This window comes from Leptomonas pyrrhocoris (assembly GCF_001293395.1).
Source record: "Leptomonas pyrrhocoris isolate H10 chromosome Unknown, whole genome shotgun sequence".
NCBI lineage: Eukaryota > Euglenozoa > Kinetoplastea > Trypanosomatida > Trypanosomatidae > Leptomonas > Leptomonas pyrrhocoris.
The window spans coordinates 213,094-237,529 of record NW_015438372.1 but is presented as its reverse complement, the minus strand read 5'-3'; the positions used below and the strand labels follow the sequence as shown (position 1 = coordinate 237,529).

General features: G+C 61.3%; 5 protein-coding genes across 5 annotated transcripts; all 5 read right to left on the bottom strand.

The window, feature by feature from the left end:
• Positions 1–79: 79 nt before the first annotated feature.
• ABB37_06916 (putative serine/threonine protein phosphatase) lies at positions 80–3,053 on the bottom strand (the record flags this gene model as incomplete). Its single annotated transcript, XM_015805363.1, has 1 exon — positions 80–3,053. Exon 1 carries the CDS (start codon positions 2,138–2,140, stop codon positions 80–82), a length of 2,061 nt encoding a protein of 686 aa, XP_015655976.1. The 5' UTR covers positions 2,141–3,053.
• Positions 3,054–3,710: 657 nt separating this feature from the next.
• Positions 3,711–13,871, bottom strand: ABB37_06915 (hypothetical protein; the record flags this gene model as incomplete). The annotated part of the gene is made up of 1 exon (XM_015805362.1): positions 3,711–13,871. Exon 1 carries the CDS (start codon positions 13,635–13,637, stop codon positions 3,711–3,713), a length of 9,927 nt encoding a protein of 3,308 aa, XP_015655975.1. The 5' UTR covers positions 13,638–13,871.
• A 486-nt stretch (positions 13,872–14,357) lies between these two features.
• On the bottom strand, positions 14,358–17,721 carry ABB37_06914 (hypothetical protein; the record flags this gene model as incomplete). The annotated part of the gene is made up of 1 exon (XM_015805361.1): positions 14,358–17,721. Exon 1 carries the CDS (start codon positions 17,301–17,303, stop codon positions 14,358–14,360), a length of 2,946 nt encoding a protein of 981 aa, XP_015655974.1. The 5' UTR covers positions 17,304–17,721.
• A 613-nt stretch (positions 17,722–18,334) lies between these two features.
• ABB37_06913 (putative tetratricopeptide repeat protein) lies at positions 18,335–20,491 on the bottom strand (the record flags this gene model as incomplete). The annotated part of the gene is made up of 1 exon (XM_015805360.1): positions 18,335–20,491. Exon 1 carries the CDS (start codon positions 20,327–20,329, stop codon positions 18,335–18,337), a length of 1,995 nt encoding a protein of 664 aa, XP_015655973.1. The 5' UTR covers positions 20,330–20,491.
• Positions 20,492–22,143: 1,652 nt separating this feature from the next.
• Positions 22,144–23,959, bottom strand: ABB37_06912 (hypothetical protein; the record flags this gene model as incomplete). Its single annotated transcript, XM_015805359.1, has 1 exon — positions 22,144–23,959. The coding sequence occupies exon 1, from the start codon at positions 23,569–23,571 to the stop codon at positions 22,144–22,146; it is 1,428 nt and encodes a 475-aa protein (XP_015655972.1). The 5' UTR covers positions 23,572–23,959.
• Between the last annotated feature and the right edge of the window lie 477 nt (positions 23,960–24,436).

Genomic DNA, 24,436 nt, shown 5'->3' with positions numbered 1-24,436 from the left:
CTGCACCCACCACACACACACCTATTCACCTAAGAAGAAAGCGGAGGTACGCGTGCGTGGTTCGTTGCGCGCGACACCCTCATCGGCGGTACCCATCGTCCTCCTCCGCCATGTAATCGTCCTCCTCGTAGGTGTCCGCGTTCTTCACGATGAGCCGAATCTTTCCCTCCGCGACGAGGACCACCCCCGCACCGTTCTGATGGCCAACATAGGCGCTGGTGCTGAAAATCGTGAAGACGCGAGCGCTCTTGCTCAGCTTCAGTCCGTCCGATTTCTCCTGATGCGCGCGGAAGATGTACTCGAAGTGGAAGTGGTCCAAGAAGTCGTCGACGGCCTTCGTGCCGAAGAGGATGACGCCGGTGCCGCGCGGGTTGGCGCCGAAGCCGTACTTGTCCAGCTTGCTCTCATTCTCCGCCGGGTCGGCCCAGCAGCTGTCCATGCCGATCTGACGGTACATCTTGTGCTGCGGCGTCTCCTCCTCGGGGACTTGGAAGAAGGACTCCATTATCGGGAAGTCGGGGCTCTTTAGCACGTCCAAACGGTCATCGACCCCGCCGCCGTACCGCGGGACACCGCCGTGGGTGCAGTAAATCTTGCCGTCGATGTTCGCCGACAGAGGCAGGTACGAAAACGTCTCACTCGCGCGGTGCCACAACTCCTCCCCGAGTCCCGTGCCGAAGGTGCTGTGGCACTGGGCGCGGAAGCTCGTGTTGCCGTAACCCGAGACGTCGCCGCTGACGAGGGTGTCCTCGTGGTTGCCGCGCAGCAGCAGCACCTTCTGCGGGGCAAGCACCTTCATCGAGAACAGATAGGCGACCACCTCCACGCTAAACTCGCCGCGGTCGACGTAGTCGCCCAGGAAGACAAAGCGGTGCGGGGTGTACCGCAGGTCCTGGAAGCTGATGAGGTTGTCCATGAAGTAGAAGAGGTCGCGAAAGTTGCCGTGCAGGTCGCCAAACACGTAGCACGGCGAGACGGACGAGCCGTGTCGCGGCTCATCCTGCAGGATGTGCTTCACCTCCCTGCACAGGTTAATCAGCGTGCGTCCGAAGCCCTCCACATCGTCGGGCGAGTGTTCGCACCCGTTACGCACCGCGAACGTCTTCACGATGTAGTGATAGATGGCGTTGCCGTAGGACGACATGGGCGACAGCATATTCCCGTCCCGCCCAAACTGCTGATTAAAGAGGCGCAGGGTTTGGTGGGTGATGATGGCGTCGACGTCGAGCGACATGTCGCGCGCGAAGAGGAGGTCCTGGCGGAGGTGTAGATTGGTCACGCCGGCGCGCTGGGCGAGCGAGGAGGCCGCCGCGGCATTCCTGACGGAGTCCGCGCGGGGGTCTGTCGGCGCCGGCTCGCCGTCGTCGTCGTCACCGCCACCACCACCCCCCGCTATCATCGCGTTCCCAGTGGCCCCACCGCCACCGCCCCCACCACCGCTTGCACGAATCAGTATGCTGGCCCGACTGCGGTCCCCTGCGTCGTCCGCGCTCGGCCGCGACGCGCTGAAGTTCTCGGTAAACTCCTCATCTAAGTTCATGCTCGGCGAGACCTCGTCGCCGTGACCGTCCCCAACAGAGAAGCGCTGTGTGCGGAGAGAGTCCATGTCGCGCAGAAACTTCGACGACACAACCGGCGTGTCGGCCTCCCGCACGTCCTCGCGGCCGTACGTTTTGTTCAGCACCGCGGCGAGCGGGACGGAGAGGGCGGCGCCGTTCTCAATCACCATGACGGACATCGATATTTCATACGACGGGGCCGGCGGCACGATCATGCTGGGCCGCCCGCTGAGCCGTGCCGCGGCGGGTGAGGCCGGGACGTCAGAGCTGATGGACATGCTGCCGCCGAGCCGGCTTGCGTGGGGACTTGTAAGGAAAGGATTGACGGGGTCTGAGTGGGAGCCGCTGCCGGCGATCGGACTCGTCGCACCATCGCCCCCACTGCCACTAACATCGCCGCTGATGTTATTGCTGTTGTGGTAGTGAGCGTTCATGCAGGTGGCCGTAGGCGACGGCCCGCTGCCTCGCTTGGAGGAGGCGGTGCTGCGCAGCTGCCGGCTGAGGGCGCTGTTCTCCGCCTGCAGGTCGAGCACTCGATTCACGAGCTCCTCCCTCGAGAGGGACGCTAAATCGCTGGGCATTATGCAAAACAATCAAACAACCAAAAGACAACGCCACCGAGCCAATACAATAGAAGAGGAGGAGATTCACCTGGTCTCTTTCTCCCCCTCTCTTTCTATATATATATCTTGGACTTCACGCTCGTCTGCTGCGGATAACTCGTATGGAATCTTCCGCCCACCTCTCCCCGTTTCTTCCTCTCTCTCTCTCCCTCACGGGCTGCGAGGTTGTGTTGTCGAATTTACTAAAACAACAACAAGAACAATCAAAAGCAGTTTCAAAGGGCGAACAGCAAAGAAACTCCCGAGTTAAAAAAGAAAAGAAAAGAGAGCGAAAATCGCGTTTATAGAGGTGAAAATGCAAAGGAAGGGAAGCGGCGGACGACGGATACGTCGGAGGGAAGGAAGGAAGCACACGCACACACACACACGCAAGCGGTATGAAGACTATATAGAAGACGTAAACAATTATGGTAAATCCAAGACGGCGTTGATGCGACTCGCCGATGGAAAATAACAGCAAGTAAACGACGACACAAGAAAAATTTCTGGCTTTTCCCTCTCTTTGAGTATCCGCGCGGAACGGCGCTGTGCGACACAGCGGGTAGGGAAAAACAAACTGGACCAGCAAACCAAAATCCCTCGCCTTCCAGGGTCGTTTGGGTAATATGGATGTATAAACAGGCGTATGTAAACGAAGGTATCCCACAGCTCGTACGCACCCCAAACCAGCGCTGCAGAGTCTCCCAAATCGTTTATCTGATACTCCGCCGGAGTGCGGTGGTATGGAGGGGGCGTACGTGCGAGTGTGTGTATGTATGTATGTATGTGTGAGAGTGGAATATAAAAGCTATATAGAGCGCTTCTAAAATAATAATAATCAACGCAAAGCTGCTCGTTTCTCCTTCGGACCAGGAGACCTCGATGATGCACTGCACAGATCCGTTTGGAGTCGTTCGTAATGGTGAAAAGAAGTTGAAGTGCGCAAAGGAGAGAAAAAGAAAAGCGGTGGAGGGGTGCGGAAGGATGGGTGACGTTGCCGGATGAGGCGAAGAGGAAAACGCGGAGCAGACCCGGCCGATGGCGACTCTGGATGGGGATATGAGTCAAAAAGCAGGCGTTTCTTTTCCTTGTTTGCCCTGAGACCGTTGGCGATAAGAGCGGAGAAACATACGACGAAGTACCCGCGTCGTGTACGCCGCTCTGATGATCGTTGTGGGTGCTACGGTTCGATTGTTAGATCATTTAATTTTTTTTTTGGTAAATGAAGAGGAAAGATGACAGTCTGGAAAGACACCTGATGCAATGACACAGCCCACAGTCCATGTGTGTAAAAGAGAAGATGTAATGTGAGGGAGTGAAGAGGTGTGTTGTGGGGGGAGGTGCAGAAACCCTCGCCCGCATCATCCGGCTCGAGACGCACCCATACTCGCACACACACGTACAGAACAGCAGTCACTGCACCTCTTTCGCGTATGACTACCTTTCAGCTCCAGCACCGACTCAAGAGCTGCTCGGAGAAGGAGAACAGAACAAACCCACGCACACTGAGGTACTTTACAGGACGGGCGATCCCACGCAGCTACAAAAGTTAGATGATCGACATTGCTTCTTCCGATTTGGTGGCGGTTGTGCGCTTCAGCTGCTGCTGTGGCACCATCGACGCATGCGAGGTGACCTGACTACTACTACTGTTGATGTTGTTGCTGCTGCGTCTAGCTGTTGTGCATGGGGAGCGACCGCGCTGCCGGCGTCGCTCGTGCAGTACGGCAAGAATGCTGGAAAGCGTCTCCCGCACCTCCTTCTCCCTCGTCATGGCACCTGCACTCCTCGTCGGCTCTTTGCTGCAGCACGCCACCAGCTGCAGCAGCTCCGGCATCACACCGTCCCACTGCTCCAGCGAGTACGCTTCGTGGCGGTCATCCTCCGCCGTTCCCACATCCTTCTGTGCCACACGCAGCATGTCGCGTAACGTGTCGATGAGCAGCGCACTCACGCTAGCGTCGTCGGGGTTCTCACCGTACTGCTTCATGATGGCTCTGTTTCGTGTCTCCATCGATGCGCGCGCCACGTCTTGCAGCTGACTGCGCGATGCCAGGCCCTCGAGAGGGTGCCCGACCGGCAACGCAGCACCGTCCGCTGCGCGATGACTCGCCGGAAACGAAGCGCTGTCGACGCTGTCGCTGCGGTGCCGTGCGCTGGCAGGGGACGCTGCGCCGACGACGGCATCCGCCCATCGCTGCAGCAGCGCCAAACTGCGCTTCGCCACGCGGGCCAGCGCGAGGCCCTCTGCGGTGGACGCGAGCGAAAGGGCGGTGATCGCCTCCGTGGCGGCCTCCACGTCCTCGTGCTGCTCCATCACAACGCGCACGACCTCGCCTAACGTGTCCACCAAACTGTCCAGCGACTGCAGGGAGGCGGTGACGTGCTGCGGAACCGTCGTTGTGGTAATGGTGACGGTCGCGTTCGAAGCCGGCGCAGGCGTCGCCGTGGAGGAGGAAGACACGGAAGATGACGGCTGCTGTGGTGGTGGTGGTGACTGGGGAAGAGGGGTGGCTGCCGCCGACACGCGAGGGCTCACACGCGACGACGACGCATCCAGAAAGCGGACCACCGTCGAGGTCGCGGCGAGGAAACGCTCAAAGACACGACACAGAGCTTCAACACCTTCGCGCCGACACCGGGCAGCCGCCGGTAGCGATCCGTCGACCTCCGGCGAGGCGGTTCGACGCGTATCCAATCCAAGCCCCAGTCCAAGCCCGCCCGCACCACCACCGCTACTGCTGCTGCTGCTGGGCACGCCGTCATGCTCCCTCTCCGTGACTGGCGCCCGCGAGAGCACCGGGCCCCACAGCGTGAACTGCAGCAAGTCCGTGCACTCCTGCAGAAACATCGGTGGTAGCGTGAAGAGCACCCCTCCACTACCCGCCCGCGGTGGACCGGCCAACACCGCCGGTGAGGCGAGGTGCAGTAGCAACAGCGTCCCCGCCACGTCTACCGTGCTCGGTGCCATAAAGAGCAGCCGCGTGCGATCTTCTACTGCACCGGCGGTGCTCGTGGTGGTGGCCGCTGCTGCTGCTGCTGCTTCTTCGATAGCCGGTGCCGCGTTCGGTGAGGTGGGCACGATGCCCATGTGCAGCAGCAGCAACTGGCGCATTGTGTCCATGACAGCACTGAGGTAACTCGGGTGTGAGCCAGGCGGCATCATCGTTTTGAGGGTCACACGTAGCGGGGGAGGGCGTGATGCTGCTGCTGCTATAGTCGTGGTCACGGACGTGCTCGGGGCATCAGGCGACGTGGTGTTGTGGTTGTTGCCGGCCGTCTCTTTGGTCGCGGTCGTCACGTCTTGCAGGACGAAGCGCTGTAGATCTTCTGCGGCAGGGAACGCCGGCAGCAACACCTCCCCCCACAACATGCGTGCTTCACGGCTCGTCAAGGTCGGCCACACAGCTATGACGCCCTCCAGCAGCGTCGTCTGCGGTTTGCTGGGAAAGTAGTACGAGCTCACCACGGCGTTGCAGCGGGTGACGGCTTGCAGAACGAAGAGCAGACGAGTAAAGTACTGTGCCTGGGAACTGCTGCGTTGGGCATCGGGGCTTGTCCGAGCACTTCGACTCGTGTTCGTGCCGGACTTGCTGAACTTACTGCCCATTCCACTGATGTAGGAGCTGACCCTATCCGCCAGACCACCGCCACTGTAGCCACCGGGGCTGCGGTCTGTCGCGGCCAAAGCTTGCGGGTTGCCACTATACTTAGGATCGCTTTCCTCTCTCATATCAGCAGCTGCAGCGGATGCGGTGGCTACCGGTGCGGCCATCATGCGCTGCATCCGGAAGCTGTCACACAGCGCCGCTACAATCGCCGCCACCACCGCCAAGGTGCACTGCTTCGTCTCCGTGTGTGCGAACGGCGAAGGAGACGGGAAAGAAGAGGAGGAGGACGACGGGGCCTCGGCTGGCGTGTGATGGTGCTGGGGCGGCGGCCTTCCGACGCGGTCGCCCGGCTCATCGCCGCGGTACAGCAGCCGCTCCAGCGCACACCACGCCAAGTGCACTCCGAGCGGGTAGAGTCCGTCGCCGGGCAGCTCCACAAGAAGTCCGTGCAGGGCGTGGACGGCGGCCATCGCGGACGGCTCGCCGGAGGTGCCGCGCACCACCACACACACATCCCCGCACAGCCGCAGAAACGCCTCCAGCACCCGCGTGGCTTCGCCGGTGTCGCCGGTGTTGCCGGCTTGAAAAGTGGTGGACACGCCTGCAGGGGCGGTGGCATATGCAAGGTGGTCTGCTTCGTCATTCCCGACTCCAGCAGAGGAAGGGAGAGAGCTCCGCAGCGCGGCTTGCATGTTGGCGTAATGGGTGACGAAGAGGCGACTGCCCGCGTCGTAGAGCGTCACACGGACCTCCTCCAGCTGCGCCGGCTGCTCCGTGAAGGCCTTCAGCAGAAGTTGGACAACGGCGTCTTGCGTAATGGCGGTCGTCGTGGATGCTGCTGCTGCGGTGGAGGTGACCGGTGTCGAGGTGGGTCCGCTCGCCATGTTGATTACCGCAGGCCCGTCTGCAGACGCCGGCGTCGCGCAGAGCACCGTAGCGGCGGCCACTACCTCAATCAACGGCAGCAGCACGTCGTGCAGCACACACCGCCAGCACGTCCATGAAAAGCGCCAGCCGTAGTTCTGAACGAGGGCGAAGAGGGTTTGCATGGCGGACTGCCGGATCTCCTGCCGGTCATCGAGGCAGCCGTTGCGCAGCTGCCACAGCAGCGAACACCAGAGACGGTCTTGCTGAGAAGTTGGTGTGTGGGCGGCACCCGCTGCAACGTGTCCAGTGCTGAAAGTACCACCTCCATCACCGCTATCATGCATTAGTTCGAAGTTGTCGGCGGCACCCTCACCACCGTAACCAAAACCAGCGCCAATGATAGCGGACGCGTCGTTCTGCCTTTCCATATGACCACCACCGCTTCCATTCTCTCCACTGAAGGCGGCAAGGTAGTCCGCCGTAGACCACAGCAGCTGCACGGCGCTCAGGTTGATGTGCAGCTTGCGCTCGCCCGGCACTCCGCCGTCGACGCGGTGCACCGTGAAGGCGCCAATGCACACAACAAGCCGATGCAGCCCCTCCACCTTCAGCCGAGGGATGTGATTGTGCTGGATGCTCTCGAGGGCGCGGAAGGCCGTGTTGAGCGACTCGACGGCCTGCGCGCTGCTCGTGCCTTCGGGCTTTGCGCCTCCTCTCACGCCACTTCCACCACTGCTCGTACGCGCCTCGGTTGTGCCCTGTCCAGTGAGCGTGGGAAAGGCAGCGGCCGTGCGCTGTAGGAGGGACAGAATTGGCTCCCACGCGGCCCCGTCGATGTCCTCGCCGTACGTCTGCACCACCTTCACTGCAGCCGTCAGCACGGCCGTCGCCGCGCTCGTCAGCAGCGGCGGCACCGCCTCGGCCACGACTGCGGCTGCGGCAGCCGTCTCCGGCACGGTGCGGACGGCTTCCTTCACCGGAGAGGTCGGGGGGCTGTTGTCGATGCTGCGCTGCGCGTCACCGGGCTGCTGCAGCAAAGAGAACGCTCCCGCTGCTGTTGCTTCTGCTGATGCTCCTTTGGTGGTGGAGGCGGCTCCTTGCGCTGTGCTGTCTTCTCTCAGTCGAACAGTTTGATTACCACTCCCTTCTTTCAGTGCCGTGAAGACGCGCTGTGGCTGCGACCACTGCTGGTACACGTCGTCCAACAGCGCAAATGGACTGGCCAGCAGCTGCTCCAGTGGATCCAAGGAAACCACCACACCACCACCACTCTGGCTCACACGGCTGCTGACGGTGGTATTCACCATCCCTGTTAGGGGAGAGCCGACGTCGCGGTGGTGATGCGCTGCGGCGTACGTGTTCCGCATCGCAAAGGTCTGCACCGCGCGCTGCAGGCTGTACACGATGGCCGCCGTGCTCAGCGAGGCGTCCGCTTGGACGAAGGGCAACAACGAAGAGGGCAGCGGCGTACGACTTCCACTGCCGCTGCTGGTGTTGTTCCGCAACGACTGGGCATCCTTCCCAGCAGCAGCGGCGGTGGACGACGGTGCTCCAGCGGGCGTGGCAAATAGTGTGTTGGTGACTTGAATGAGCGGTGCACCAGCGAAGGGGCCCGCCGTCAGCACCAGCGCTGAACTCTGCACCGCCTGATACGACAAAGCTACAGCGCTGTTGATGTTCACGCCGCCGCTGCTTCCAGGTCCTACTGCACCGCCGGGATATCGACCACCCATCGGACCCTCACGCGCAAAGGACGTTGCGCTGTTGCCACTCATGACGGCGGCCGCGGCTTCGTCACGCTCCACCGCGCTGCGACGGCGCGCTGCAGAGCGACACAGCTGAGCCGCCACGGCCGCCACGTGGTCCACGACGGTCGTCAGTGTGACCTCCATTACCCGTGTCTCGTCCTCCGACAGCGCGGGGAACGGCACGGTACCGGCGAGGCTGTCCAGTACTTGTTGCGTTGGGCGGGTTTGTCCGGTGCAGGTGAGCAGCAGCACACGTCGGTGCGCCGCAGCGCTGGTTACGAGGGTGATGCCCCAGTGCGTTACACGCTGGGGGTCCATCACGTAGCGGCACATGTCCGTCTCCAGCTGCCACAGACGCAGGGCCCGCATGAGGGCACCGGAACGCTGCCGCTGCTGTTGCTGCACGGCCTGCGCACCAAGTGCGCCCTCCGGCGACACGCCGCTGTTATTGTTGCTGCGGCTGCTCGTGTTCATCTCGTTCGGCCTAGCAGGCACCGCTGCTGCCGTGTTCATCTCCCCGCTGCGCTGTTCAGTGAAGGGCAGCATCGCCAGCAAGGACAGACACAAACACTCAGACGTCAGAACCCACTGATCCGCGCAGCCTTGCGGGTCGTGGCGCGGGAGGCCTGCGTAGGCGATTGTGCAAGGAGACGCCGACTCGGACGTGTTGCGCAGCTCGTCCTGCGGAAAACCCACGTCGCTGCCCACATCTGCTTCCTCGTTGTCCACCTCAGCAGACGAGCTGTGGCGACTCGGCGCGATGCCCACCGCCTTCTTCGCCTCGGGCGCTGACGGGCTGAGCGCGACCGTGCCGTTCACCAAGCCCGCAAAGAACACATTTAGCTGCGCGTACGAGAGACGGCAGGTGTTGTTCACACAGAGGGAGCGCAGGGCGTCGCGCAGGTGCAAGGCGTCGCTCAGCAGCTGTTCCTGCTGCTCCCGCTCCACCGAGGTCTCCTCAATCCAGGTGAGAAGCCGCTTCAGCATGTGCAACAGCGGTTCCGTCAGCGCCGTGCCGCGGGACAGCAGGGCCAAACCGCCGTCCAGCTCCGCCCCGAGCGCATTCGCGATGACGTGGAGAGTCTTCATGACGAGGATTTTGTGCTGCAGCCGACACACGCCCAGCACCACCACGTGCTGCACCGCGGGGGAGCGCCAGCTGAGGGGCGGGGGCTGGGCTGAAGAGGTTGGACGATGTTCCTGCCCCTCACTGCGAGTACCTCCTGCCGCCGCTGCAGCTGACGTGTGAGACCCGCTTTGCACCTTCGACTGCGATGGCGACACCGTCCGTGAGTGCGCTACGCCAGTGGTCCTGCCACTACCTCCCGAGGCATGCCGGCGACGCCGCAGCCAGCCAACACCCCAGCTGGCCATACTCGCAGCGGCGGCGGCGCCGCCTCGACGGTGGCCGTGACCGGCTGGGCTGGGATCGCGGAAGCCGCCGATGCTCAGGGCGGCTGCGGCGACGGAGCCGGGTACGATGCGCTCCCGCGCGGCGCAGCGGTCGTGTAAGGCGAGGAGGGCCTCCAGCACCACCGTGGCAACGTTGGGCGATAACGCCGTCGCTGTCGTCGTCGTCCCAGCAGCAACACCAGCACTCGAGTTAGACGTGAGGGAGGACGGTGGAGAGAGGGCGATGAGGTGACCCACTACGGGGTCCGGCAGTTGTAGAGCCTGCACGAGCAACGCCAGGTAGGCGTCCCGCTGCTCCGTCAGCTGTAGGGCACAGCTCACCTGTACCCAGTACCCGATGCCCTTCAGCGCCACTGGCAGCACATCTTCCTCGTAGCGCAGGCACCGAAGGCAGAGGGCACCACAACGCAGAAGGTAGGGGTGCACGTCAAGCAGCCACGAGGAGCAGCGCCGCGCCACCTGCTCCCGCTTCAGCGCCTCCTCCCCGACCACATCGGATTGCCTCTCCGCCAACTGACAGAAGTACTGACCAAAGACGGTCAAGAAGCTGATGGCCTCCGTGAGACACTGATAGACTGTGGGTGGAGATGCACCGAGACAGAACGGAAGAACAGGAATGCGGGGAGCGCGTCTCTTCTTGGGCACCGCGGCGTTGCTTTCCTTCGCCCCCGCTCCCGTATCGTCGCTGACCCGCACATCAGGTGCTATGTCGTCACCTGGCAGACCGTGAGCGGCGTGCGCGGGAGGAGTCACGGAAGACAGAGTCGCCGTGCTACCTGCTGTTTCTACCGCTACTGCTTCGTCGCTGCCGGTGCTATTCGGCACTCTGCCCAGCGACGGAGACGATGCCCGTGGTGCTGCCTGCATGTAGGCCATGATCAACTTCGCCACCGATATCACCAGCCGCGCCAGCGGTGCCATCTCCAGCCGCGGCGACCCAACCCCGCCTGCGTCGTCCTGGCTGTTCTCCGCATCGCTGTACGCGTCCACGGCCGCCGTGCGTTGGAGTGTGAGGGGCTGTGGGCGGTGCAGAAAGCGGACCCCTCGCGCCGCGGGTGAAGTCGAGACGGAATGCCGGGGTGGATTGGATGGGTCGGCGCTGTCGTGGTCGCTGTCCTCCTGCTCGCCTTCCCCGTCCGCACTAGACAGCATCTCCTCCTCCTCCTCTTCCACGTCCTCCTCTGCAGACCCTCCACGCGGCGGCCGATGTCCCTCGGCGGCCCTCCTCTTCCCGCGCCCCACACTGTCCACGTCGCCGTCGCTGGCGTAGTCACCCGTGCTGGAGTCGACCGACGACGACTGTCGGTGGCGCTCGTTAAAAAAAGAAGCCGCGGCTCCGCCACAACCACTAACACTTGTAGAGGAAAAAGAAGGCATGCCCATCCTCATGTTCGGCGACGACCTGTCTTGGGCATCTGATGATGCTGCCACGACGGCCGCATCAGCACCAAGGCGAGCCGAGCGCAGCTGCTGCAGCGCCCACAGCAGCGACGAGCCCGTGAGCGTCTTGCGCCACAGCGTCAGTACTGCAATGGCGGCTTGCGACAGCCGCTCCGCGTACGCGTCACGCGCCTCGACACAACTTCCATCTTTGACGTTGTCGTTGCGGATGGCACCACCGCCGAGCACCGGAGACGGCGACGACCCGCGCAGCTTCCGCTTGCGATAAAGCCGCTGCAGCAGGCGCTCGTGCGCTTCCATGAGAATCTGCGCGGAGTTTGTCATGCTGGCCAGGTTGGCGCTCACCGTAACGAGGGCGAGCTGCTGGGTGCAGGTGAAGAGCTCCAGCGAGCAGACAACGCTGGGGCGCGAGGCGGTGTACTGCTGCTGCATCACCTCGACAAAAAGCGGCGGCGGCGGCTGCATGGGCACGGTGATGTCCATCTCGTACATACCCCACAGCGCCACCGAGAAGAGGCAGTCGTTTAAGCACTGTACGTACAGCGGGCTGTCGCTGAGGGGTGCGTGCTGGCCACCCTCAACGGCCTGCGCGGCTGCACCGGTGGAGGAGAGGGCGGGCGGCTGCGTCGAAGAAGTCGCTCTGGATTGCTCCTTAAAAAAGAGCGCGACGGCCTGCATGAGAAAAACACGCAGACGCTCCGGCACGTACTCCATCACGGATGCCTGGCGCGCCGTCTCGGCAGTCGCGGCCGCCACCGAGGCAGAGAGAGCCAACGAGGCCGGGGAGTCCAACGCCCCACCACCGCCGCCGCTGCGACCGCCCAATGCGATGTTTAGGTCGCTCAACGACTCAGTGAAAGCCTCGCCGTTGCCGGACGCGATGGCCGTCGTCAGCGGCGTCCCGTGCAAAGAGCAGTATTGCTGCTGCTGACGCTCCAAATCGGCCGCCGCGGCGACGACGCTCGCCGTGACAGCCGCCATGGACGACGATGCAGAGTTCGCTTTACGCACCGCCGGTGCGTGCCGGAAAGAGGCGGCGGCGCCTTCCCCGCTCCTTTGTGCACTGCTGCGCTGCAGCGAGAGATGCAGCCAGCGCGTTCGGGCACCGACCATAAGCCGACAGATGTCCTTCACGAAGGCAACGCCGTGCAGTTGCGCCGTGAAGGGCGAGGCAGCGGTCGTCCCCGCCGCTGAGGGCGAGGCAGCGGAGGAAGCGGCGTTGGCGTCTCCACCGCGTAACGCCTTTGCGATTACAGCCGCCCCCGAAGCGGCGGTTGGCCCGCCGGTGCTGTTGCTATGGTTCATGCTCGTCGCCACCTCGCTACCCGACCCACGGTTGTCGCGCAGCTCAGCCAGCACAGTGTGGATGTGATGCGTCAGTGTCGCCTCACACGTCGCCTCCAGCATCGACAGCGGCGCCACCCCGCTGTAGAAGAGGAGGAGAACGCCGTAGAGCTCCGGCAGAGCTGGGCTACCGAGTTGGCAGGCGGAGGCGGCAGAGGCGGTCAGCTGCAGGAGACGCACGAGGATCGGATCGTCGTGGACGAGGTGGACCGAAGTCACCGGTACGGTGTTCATCGCTGTCTCTGACGCACCTGACCGGTCTCGCTCGTGTGGTAGTGGTGGTGGTGGTGGTGGCGTGCGTGTGAGAGACTGTGTCGTGGGAGGTCTATTCGATGTGGCGCCCGGGCTCGCCGTGCTGCGAGGGGAGGGTGTGTGCGTCGTTGCGGTGACTGCGGAGGGCAGAAACGCCAGTTCGCGCACGAGGTCCGCCACCCGCTGCCCAACTGGGAGCGTCACGGGCAACAGCCCCAGTGCGATGAGCTTGCCCACATCACCGATAGACTGCTGCAGTAAGTTTCGCGCTGCCCCGTGGTGTCGGTAGTGGAGGGCTTGCGAGGAGCTGGGCAGCGGGGGATGCTGCGGGGCGTCGCCGGTTGATCCAAACGACCCCGCCAGTGGCAGGCCAGGCGCTGAGGCGGCGAGCCGCGCGTTTTCTCCGCTGCTGTGGAGGACTTTGCGGGCCTCCTCGATGGCGCCGCCGACGGCTGCGTGGGCGGCGCTGCCCGCGTTGCTGAGGCTGCGCGTCGCCCCTCCCGGCCCACACCGCTCCGCCAGCAACGAGCAGGCGATGCACAAGGTGTTGAAGAGACTCAAAGGGTCGTAGTGGTGCTGCCGCGTGTCCTGCACCGCATCGCGCAGGAGGACGAGACTGCGGTGCTTGGTGGCCTCGACAAGCAGGTTTTCCAGACTTGTGTGGAAGGCGGTCTGGGCGAGGTGGCGCATGTCCGCAACGGACGTGGCCGCATGGGTCGACGACGACGACGCAGCGGGGGTGGCGGTGAGGGTAGGGTCGTGGGTGGCGGGTCCCGCTGTCGGTGGCGGTGCCGCTGGCGGCGTGACGGTACGACCCAGCGGCCACCAGTAGGAGGACATGATCAAGGCTGACAAGCAGATCTAGCTAAAAAAAAGAAGCATAAAATACGAAGAGAGAGAGCAAGCCAGAAGCACCATACGAGGCGACAACGCAGCGAGCACCGCAACGACACCCAGGAGAAAAAAAAGAAGAGAAAACAATGGACTGCGTTGCAAACGATAACACGCGTATTTGCAGGTACCCAGAAGGAGGTTAAGAGGGAGCAAGCAATGAGAGACGCGAATGGCTGGACTATGGACGCACCACGCATTTACGACAAGGGGTAAGAAATAGAGAAAGAGGAGGGGGGGGGGGAGGGAGATGGAGCGTAGGTGAGAAGACGAACGCGTGCGCCGTATAAAGGAAGTGACCCCCCTTTTTTTGGACGAAGAAAATGCTGGTGTAGTGGGACCTGCCGTCGGTCGCAGCTGCAAAGGCTACTAGAAAGAGGGGCAGAGGGAGAGAGAGAGATGGCAGGCTTTCCTCTCGATATAGCGACCGTCGTGCGCAGCTCTGATGAGTCCCCGTAGGAGGCATTTGTACGTCGCTAACAGCACCGCCAACTGCTGCACGCGAAGAGGGAGCTTGCAACCCCCCCCCAAAAAAAAAAAAAGACGAAAAGCAATAATAAAAAAGCCCCCGCAAGAGACAAGGCGAGAGGAATGCCGAAGCACACTCCTTTCCAGCGAAGAGCGAGAGAGCAAAAAGGAACAGACTGCTCCGCGGCCACGCCGTCTCTTTCAGCTGTCTTTGCCGCCTTTCCTCAAGGCATCCGACCCACCGGTCGAGGACGAAGCAGCGGAGAAGGAGGGGTGGCTCCCTGGAGTGGTGTTGTGCTTGTCTTGCGTGGGCTGAGTGCGCGTTTGTGCTGCGGCTGCTGGTGCGGCCGGTTGTGGCGTGGCGTTGTTTGAGGTCTCACCCCGCAGCAGCATGCCGCTCAGTCGCGCGTTCTCGTGCTCCTTCTCCGCACACCGCGCGTGCAACACGCCGTTGCGCTGCTCCAACGCAATGTACTCCCCACTGAGACTATTCCACTGCCGCCGCAGCGCGTTACGCTCCTCGCTGACGGCGTTCAACAGTGCGTCTTGACGAGCGAGGAGATCACGCATCGGATTGTTGTCGTTGAGTTGAGCCATCTCGCTTCTCCACTGCTCCTCTTTCGCCCGCTCCGCCTTCAGCAGGTCGCGCAGCTGGGTCTCGTTCGCCTGGGCGCTGCGAAGTTCAATATCCTTACCGATCAGCGTGGTGCGCAGCGACTCGATGGTCTTTTGCCGCGCGTGGTGGCGTGCCCGCACGTTCGCGTAGGCGTGGTCCAGCGCAGAGCAGAGGCCGGGAAGGGTGGAGGGGAGGCGGTAGCGCTGGGCGCGGCTGACAGCGGCGCCAGCCGTCGCGCCTTCCTTGTGCGAGCTTTCGGGTGTGGCCGACGGTGGGTCTCGATGGTCGTCGCTGGAGACGCCGTCGTAGTCGGCGGAGGCGTCGCCCAAGGCCGCCTCCGTCGCGTCATCGGCCCACATAGACCGCAGCAGCACCCCGAGGGCGTCCGCTACGCTTTGATGCGTCATGGCCTTCTCCAGATGCGCGGTCTCCGCCACCTGCAGCTGTACCTGCGCGTGCCGGGCGGCTTCGTGCTGCGCTGCCGCCGCGGTGCTGTAGCTCCCACACAGCTGGCGGTACCCCTCTCGCTCCAGCAGTTCCGCCTTCGTTGCCTTCGCTTCGTGGTAAAGCGCGCTCAGGCCCGTCATGGTCTTCTCCACTCTCAGGCACAACAGCTCCCGTGCGGCGTCCTGCAAGGCGTCGACGTCGGCTTGATGAAGAGCCTTCAACCCCGTCAGTTCTGCGTGGCAGGCGGTGCACTCAGCTTGTTGCTCCCGCAGTAACGCTCCCTTCTCACGCAGTGACGTCTTGACAGTGGCGAGTTCGTCCAGCACGTCCGCCTCCCTCTTCTCTGTCTCTTTTACGCGTGCCGCCAACGTCTGTCCTTCACGGCGGGCCGCCTGCACATCGAAGGCCGTCGCCGCCAGCTGCGCCTGCACATCGGCCAGCTTGTCCCGCAACTCCGTGCGCTCCGCGGCGGCAGCGGCAACGCTCTCCGCGCGCCGCCGCTCTTCGTCTGCTTTTGCGTGCTGCGCCTCCGCCGCCGTGGTGGCCGCGGCGGTGGCGTCGTGACGTGCCGCCTCCAACGCCCGCTGAAACTGCGCCGCCTCGCGCCGGTGCTGCGCCTCGCCGTGTGCGAGCTGCTCCAGCACGTTCCGTGACGTGAGCTGATCCTGGCGAAGCTGTCGGCTAAGTCGCTGCAGCTCCTCGCGCCGCTTCTGAATTGCTGCGACACCGTGAGAAGGTCCCTGCGCATGGGCGGCAGCGGCGGACGACGACGACGGCAGGTGCGAGCTCACGGCGCTGTTGAACACGCTGCCGTTGGTGTCCTGGCCAGTGCCACCGATCGACATGCGTGGACGATGGGGAGTGGAGTAGTCGGACGCCGCAAAACTTCCGTTGCCGCCACCTCCACCAACACCCACAGCTGCTCTACCTACTGCTGTTGATGAGAGCGCGGAGGAGCCTTCCTCGGCGCCACGGTGGCGCAACATCCACGGGTGCTGCTCCTGCACCTCCCACCGCAGCCGCTCTTGGCTGTCCAAGGCCCCGTCCACGTACTGCAGAAGCGATTGGACACACGTGTACAGCTCGCCCATCAGCTCGCCTTCGTAGAAGTACTTATCCTCGTATTTTGGCTCCGCCGAACCGACCGCGACGACCTTCGCCACCGCCTGCAGCGCCAGTCGACAGCGACTGAGTTCTTGGTCGTGTGTGGCTTGCTCCAACACGCGAAGAAGCTCTCGTCGGGCTTCTTCGTCCTCCATGGGGTTAGACTGCCGCATAACGGGAGGTGCAGACGACGACTCTGCCGCGGCATCTGGTAAAGGGATATGCGACGGAGGAGTCGGCGGTGAACGAGAAGCGTGAGAGCTGCTCTCGTGTACCTCACTCAAACGTCGTTGCTGCTGTTGCTGCAGCTGTTCAGCTTCATGGACGGCAAGTGCGAGGGCCGCCTCCAGCTCTTCGATGCGCCGTCGCTGCGTCTCGCAGTCCTGCTCCCGGCGTGCGAGTTCCGTCGCCAGCTCGTGGTACTGCTCCGCCTGCGTCGAGTACAGGAAGCCCTCCACCACTTCCGCGAGGCGCACCTTGCAGTACTGCTGGGTACTGGGGTCGGCGAGGAGCTGCAAGAAAATGTGGTCCTCCGGCAGCTCGTTGCTGAGCGTCGTGATGATGCTACGGACGCTGGCGTGTAGTTTCTCATTGTAGATGCCGCGCAAAATATCATCGCTGCTCGCTGCGGCCGCGGCAGCAGCACTGGCGTGAGAAGGGGACGACACAGGAGTTGGCGCCGCCTCCGGCGTGGTGCCCTCCACGCGTGGAATGGGCGTAGAAAGCACTCCTTCGCTGCCCACCGCCGAGGAGGCTGCCGAAGCGTTTCGAAAAGTCCAGAGCGCTGCGCGAACGTTGGCGGCGGAGGGCAGTGCAGCCGATGGTGATGGCGGGGTGCGATGAAGGAGGGCGTGCGTAGAGGACGACGGCGATTGCTTGTGCGCGTTGCGGATGGTGGGGGTGTGGGGTGTGCTGGTGATGCCGCCGGCAGTTGAGGAGGCCAAGGGAGGCCGATGCTCATCTCGCGAAGAAGTGCTCATACCTTCTTTCTTTCGGCTCTCTCTTTTCACCTTTTACAAAATCAACGAAATCACACAAGATAGGTAATGTGCGCTGATCTACTGCGCTGCTGGACTGTGCTTACTTCGGTTTTAAAAAGACACTCTAACGGCGACAACTGCGCATATCTACTATTCTAATTGACAATAACAACCAAAAGATTAGCACAGGGGAATGGTGATCTCTATATGGTCGGAGGGAGAGAAAGAAGAAAACAAAAAGAGATGTAGTGATGATACAACGATTCCGCGGTAAGTGTGGTGGGTGAAGCGAGAACCGTGTAATAGAAAAACAACACACACACACAATACCAACAGCAGCAGCAGTGACGTTTGAAGGGCCGAATCGGCTTGCCTGCTTCCTTCCTGCGTAACCCTGTGTGGACTGCTTGTGATGGCTGCGCCGAAGATCGGGCAGGAACAAAGGTAACGAGATCGATAGACAGTGGAGTAAGAAGTGATAGCGGGAGATGTCGTGGGGGCTGCTGCACCGATCCTGTCGTCCCAACAGCAGAGAAGGCTTTAAAAAGAAGAAGAAAACGTCAAGTAAACGCGCAAACGCAGCAGCTGCAATTTCTAGTTCTCGCCTCCTTCCTTCCCCCCCCCCCACTGTGTTCTACCCCGCATTCTTGCGCAGCAGTGCAGCGACAATCGCAACAATCACAAACAAGGTGAGCGAAACACCGAATTCGCCCGCTCATCACACCCTCTTCCATCAATCGAAGGCTTTTCTTCCTTCCTTTTTGAAGCGTAATACACCAACGGTACACACAGATGACACGTTGCGATGTCGCTCGATGCGGAAGGAAAAGCACACGGCCATCTTTTCATATATGACTTCCGCAATTCACCGAGTCACACACATCTGGTAAAGGAAGAGTCAAACAGCAAAAGAAACTCGGCCGTCAACACGCCGTTGACGCCGCCATTTTTTTTACACATCAATGCACTGAAAGAAAGAAAGGAAAAAGTGAGAATAAATGGAAGAGGCAGCGTTACGTGCGTGTTTTCCCCTACAGGGCCAAGAAGGTCTCGCGCAGCTTGCGGCGCAGGACGACCGCCTCCGGGTGGTCTGGGTCGACCTCCAGCACCCGCATCACCATCTGCTGCGCCACCTCCAGCTGCCCCGCCTCAAAAGACAGCACCGCTGTGTTGTACAGCGCTTCGGTCAGCTGTGGCGCCGCCATCACCGCCGTGTCCAGCAGCCGCCGTCCCGTCTTCTCCTTCTTTTTCTGGAACGCTAAAACAGCCAGGTTGTTCAGCGCCTCCGCGTGGGTGGCGTCCGCCCCGACGGCGAGGCGAAACGCCCGCTCTGCAAAGTTCATGTTCCCCATGCCGATCCCCACGTGACCGATGTTGTACCACACATCGGCGCGCTGCGTGTCGTCCTTGCACAGCGTCAGGGCCCGCGAGAGACAGCTCAGACTCACCTCCGCCTGGAATGTGTAGAAGGCGCAGAGCCCCATGTTCGTCCAGACCTCCGCCGTGTGCACACCCATCTGCAGCAGGCGCCGGTAGTATCGTAAGGCGAGTTCTGGTTGGTTCTTCTCGTAGAAGAGGTGGGCGCCGATGCAGGCGATGGCCTCGATGTTGCTGCTGTTGAGGTGCAGGACGTGGTTGTACAAGTCGTAGGCGGTGCCGGGCTCGTGCAGTTCATCCCGCAGGCGTGCGCAGCACAGCACGACGTGGTGATCGACTGGGTTTGACTGCAGCGCGGCCTCGTACAGCTCCAACGCGGTCAGCGGCTGGTCCATCTTCAGGTACACCTTACCGAGCTCCATCACGACACTCGTGTTGTAGTTGGCGAAGGTTCGGCCACGCTGGAAGGCCGTCGATGTCGCGCCGGTTTGGCTGCTGCTGTTGCGACCACCGCCCTGGTTCATGAAACTCCATCCCGCGGCATCACTGGGCGGGTCAAAAAGTGCCGCCTTCAAGTACTTCTCCGCCTCCCGCAGAAGCCCGAGCTGGTAGTTCGCCTTCGCCAGACGCGCCTTCCACCACCAGTCATTGGCGTTGGTGATGCCGACTTGCTCCTGCACCGTGGAGGGGGCATTGGGGGCCGCCGGCGGCGGTGTCCCCGCAGCCACAGCCGCCGCACCGACAGGGGAGCGCGGTGGCATGGGGACCGGACCGGGACCCATGGGCAACACCGGCGGAAGTCCCATCCCCCCAGGACCCATCGGCAGCTTCGGCGGCAGACCGGGAGCGGCGGCGCCGCCTGTCCCTTTCAACGGCGAGCTAGGCACCTGCACAGGAACTGGCTTGGCGGCCTTCAGCGCGGCGGTGCACAGCTCCAGCGCCAACTTGGGTTTGTGCTCCACGTAGAGCAGGTAGTCGCACAGAAGCTTCGCCACCATCGGCTTCTCGCGTGCGTAGCGCTCCAGCGGGAGGGCCTGCACGTTGATGTGTGGACCCCCCGGCACAGACTGTAACGACGCCGTGCCGAGGCGGATAAAACGGCCCGTGACGGGGCGGACGGCGGTCCCGCCGGGCCCCGCCCGCGCCGAACCCGGCCGGCTTTGCAACGTGCCGGGCCGTGCGTAGCCGTAGCGGCTGCTCACCGGTCGACCCGCCCCCGCCGCCGAGCCAAGTCTTCCAGCGCGGCTGCCGACGCCCGCCGCGCCGGTGCCCTGCCGTGCACTACGCAGCGACGTGTTGGGGCGATGGGCGGTGCTGACGACGGCCTGCTCCCCTTCCATCAGCACGTCGTCCACGCCGTCGTCTTCGATGCCGGCGTCGTCGTACCAGCTTTGCTGCACCATCGCTTTCGTTTGAATAAACCAGATGCTCTCATCCATCGCCTTGCTGCCGCGCAGGGGGGACGTGGGACTGCCTGCTGGTGCTGCTGCTGGGGGCAGCGTTAGATGACGGGTGCCCACTTTTATGCAGTCCTCCAACCGACGGCGGCGCAGGAGGCTCAGCGCGTAATAGGCGGGGTCCATGCCACGCGGCAGGCTGGGTGTGTCCGCCCTTACCTTGAAGGCGGGACTCGTCACCGTCGCGGACATTGCGGCTGTCGTAGTTGGGGATCACTCTCTCTGTGTGTATGTGTGTGCGTAAGCTTGAAAGAGGCACAGGTGGAACCAAAGCAAGCGCAGCAGCCTTCTTTCCCTTCTTGCTCAGTTTTCTGTGCGTGTTCCGCTGCACACGAATGGAGACGTTGCGCGACTGACCGCGGTTTCAGTGCAGAAAGGGCGAAGGTGTAAAGAGAGAGAGAGAGAGCACAGAAAACTGTGTATAGTAGACCCGGAGAACACAGCGTTGAGGGGCGCGAGGCACCGAGACAACACACGTGACACATAACTGCAACGTACGCCTGCTCCGTTGACCTTGTGATGAAGGAGGAGAAGCGTACGTGTGCGTGCTTTTGCGAATAGGCGTGCGTACAACGTCGTCTCACACCGGTTTCTCAAAGTTTACAACAACAACTACGACAAAAACAGTGCCCGTGCGCATCACTTGAGATACGAGTCAAAAGAACACGCGCTGCCAAAAGAATCCACATCGCCGTTTTCGGCAACCACGGCACCCATCTCATCCTTGTCGCCGCATCTTCACACCTTTTTGCTTTCCCTTCGAAGCATCCCTCGGCCATATGTATATTATCTTCTTTTTTTAGAGTTGCTCTCGCTTTTCGTTTGACACGCGGCGGTGCTGCTGCGCACGGTGACTTCTGCATTTACACATAGAGAAGAAACAAAGGCGCAAAGCTAAAAGGGAAGAAAAAACCAAGGGAGGCAGAGAACAACGCGAGGAAGACGGAGACCGAGATGAGAAGACATGAGCGACCAAGCGACTCCACACACACACACACACACACATAAAGAAAGCGCTGATAAACGCCACCCCAACTCTGAAGGCCGCAAGAGCGGGGAAACACCGAAGAAAGCGGAGAACCAGTAGAAGAGGGGAAAAAAAAAGAGAAGAAGTAGCATCAGAAGAACCGTGAGGGCTGCCACCAACAGCGGAGTAGCTCATCACAGCAGCAAGGTTGGCCACTGAGCGGAGACAACGGTAAGAGTACGTGGAGAGGGAGGCAAAAAGTTGACACCAAACAGGCGATCCCACCCTCTCCCCGTACACCGTACGCCCAGGAACGGCGTCAAACAACAACACAAACTCACAAGTCAAAGCCAACAAAGGAAAGTCGAGGGGCAGAAAGAGAAAGAGATATCAAAGAGCGGTGACAGAAGTGACATGAAGCGATGCTGCTGCTGCGGGGATTGTCAAGGAGGCCCAACCAACTGCGAAAGGGGGAGATCAAAAGACAAACAAAGGAAAGTAACGGAGATACTGCTGTCTGCGCAGGTTTGGAGAAAAAAAAGAGATAAACGAGAAGCGATACAAGAGGACACAGCATGAAGGTCCACGGAGACACCTAAACACAAACAAATAAAACCCACTGCACCAACACAAAAGAGTGGCGAGGGCACTCAAAAAGCAAAAGTAAATTAATGAGTAACCATAAAGAACAGGGAAGGAGTCACAGGAGACGCCCACTTCGCGTCACTGAAGAAGTATCCGGGGGGGGGGGGGGTATGTAGCGGCAACAAACAAAAAAAGGCCCTGGCGATTGCACTTACCGTCTCTCCCTCCCCTTTCCGTTTTCCGTCCTCTCCCCATGATCATCGAATCCGCACGCAGTCCAGACGAGCTCAAAAAGAAACAAAAACGAAGAACTTTACAGCGGCACATGGTTCGTACGCACAGACTCACCTCGCTTCATTTGACAGTGCTGCCACACCCGCCGAAGCCATTCTCGATGTCGCCTCCTCACCCATTCTTCCCCTCCTTTTTCATCCTCCGTTGTTTTACCTTTCCTTTAGATTTCCTCCGGCTCGAACATCTCGGCAATTTGGCTACGGCAGACCGGACACTGTGAGACGGACGGCGCACACAGGCGGCACATCACCTTGTGCTTGCACGGCAACAAAATGACCGTCGGCACGTGGTCGATACAGATAATACAATTCTCCTGCTTTCCTTGGATTTCGTCGCGGATGTGCTGCAGATACTCGATCATGTCCCGCTCCAGCAGCCGCAGCCGCGACAGCTTGTACCCTGTGGGGTCCTTCGGGAAGAGCACACACTCCTGTGCGAGGTGATTCATGATGTCCTGCCGCAGCCGCCGCTCCATCTCCTCGTCCTCGCTCTCCATGCGGTGGTCGGCCGCGCCGCGGGTCATGAAGGGGATCGCCGCGGCAGACGCCGGCACGTTGCCCGACGGACGTGGGGAGACGGACCGCCTGCCGTCGTCGTTCGGATACGCCTCCCCTGCACCGTTGTTATTGCTGTTAGTGTTGTAGCCGTACAGCTCCGTCGCTGACTCTTCCGCACCGGCCATGTCGTGCGACGCCTGTCCGTCCTCGCGCGGGTTGCGGTTCAAATCGCGTGACATCATCGTGCCCTGGCGAACGTAGCGGTTGGCACCGTAGTTGCCGTTGCCGCCCTCCGTGCTCGGGCTCTGACGTGGGGAGCCGTTGCTGCTGGTGTCGCCGTTCATCATGCCGTTGTTGCCGGCTCGCGCCGCCGCGGCCCCCGTCAGAGGACCTTCGACACTCGCCGCGGGGGATCGGTTGCCGGGCTGCGGCAGCGGCGGCATCACACCAGACGAGGTACTCGCCGCGAGGCTTTGCCAGATCTGCCGTGCCTGCGCCCGTGCGGAGAGCGCGCGCTGCTGCTGCTGCTGCGGGCTCGGCTGACTGACCGGACGAGCTATTGGTGATGCTGCTGCCATGCCCGCGGCAACGTTGCCGTTGATGCTGCTAGAAGAGGCGAGATTGTTGTGCAGCACGCCGCGGTGCCGGCTCACTTCAAAAGGGTGGATGTGCGAGGCGACCTCGCCCAGCTCGTACACCGTCGGTGTCCGCATCGTCGGCTCATTGCGGATCAGCGCGAGCCACTCGCGGAACTCGCCCTCGCTCATGGTGCTGTTGCTGACGCTGTTCAGCTGGTACTGCACCCCATTGATGGCGGCGAGGGTCGGGGGCAGCTCGAGGACTAAGTAGACGGTGGTGGTTTGGTTCGCATTGGTGGAGAAGCCGCTGTAGGGCTCGCCGTTGGTGGTGCCGTGGATGCGCGCGACGAGGTAGCCCTCGCTGCGGCTGGGCATCTCGAGAAGGACCCGCACAAACGACCCGGCAAGGATGTCGCTCGCACGGGCATTGTCGATGATGTGGATAGCCGTGTTTCGGTTCACCTGGGCCCGCTTCGCTGCCTCAAAGAGGCGACTATCCTCCTCGCTCAACATACTTCTTTATATTTTTCTAGAATCAAAAGGTAGAAAATAAAACTAGCAATAAAAGAAAGGTAATGTGAGTTATTTTCCCTTGCTTCTTGTGTGAGGATAAAGGGGCGGATATGCCTCTCTCTTCCTCTCTCTCGAAGGAGTGTGCTGCTATCAACCTCCCCGACAGGACTCGAATGTATATTTGTGTATTAAACGTCCACCGTACACGATCTTTCTCTTTCCTTCCAGCCGCGGCGCTGTGTCTAAAGCAAAGGTATTCACGTACACAACTTTATTTTTCTTTTAAAGGCGTGTATGTGCGTGTTCTTGTGTGTGCGTTGCGCAACAGGCGCACTTTAAATAGCGCTCCTTTCGAGCTTCAGCTGTTGAAACCAGATCACGACAAACTAACGAAGGTGGGAGGGGGGTGGGGTGGGGGGTGGGGCCGAAGGAATCGTGGGCAAGGAAAGCGAGTCGATGAGTCCCGAAGGCAAAAAAAAGGGGGGGGGCCAACAAACAAACATCCAGTTCGTTTGTTGGACCCCGAGAGGCATTCTATTGTTATTCTTACTTAACGCTCTCCCTCGTCTGCCTGCACACGAGGCAGTTTCTACGGACAGGGGAGAGAGAGGTAACAGGGCCCTGAGAAGTACCGGGCATCGTACGCGAACTCCACGCGTCAACGACTTACACAGAGATGTATGCGGGGCTTCACTGGAGCAGATAAAAAGGGTTTTTGTTTGTTTGATGCTCTAGAAAAACTATGTTTCCTTCCTGTAGAAACAGGGGTTTCTCTACTTTCTTTTCCAAGCGAGGAGATGAATATAGATCAATATCAGAAGAGCGTACGTGAAGGCACGAGTGTTAGACACCCATACCCACACAC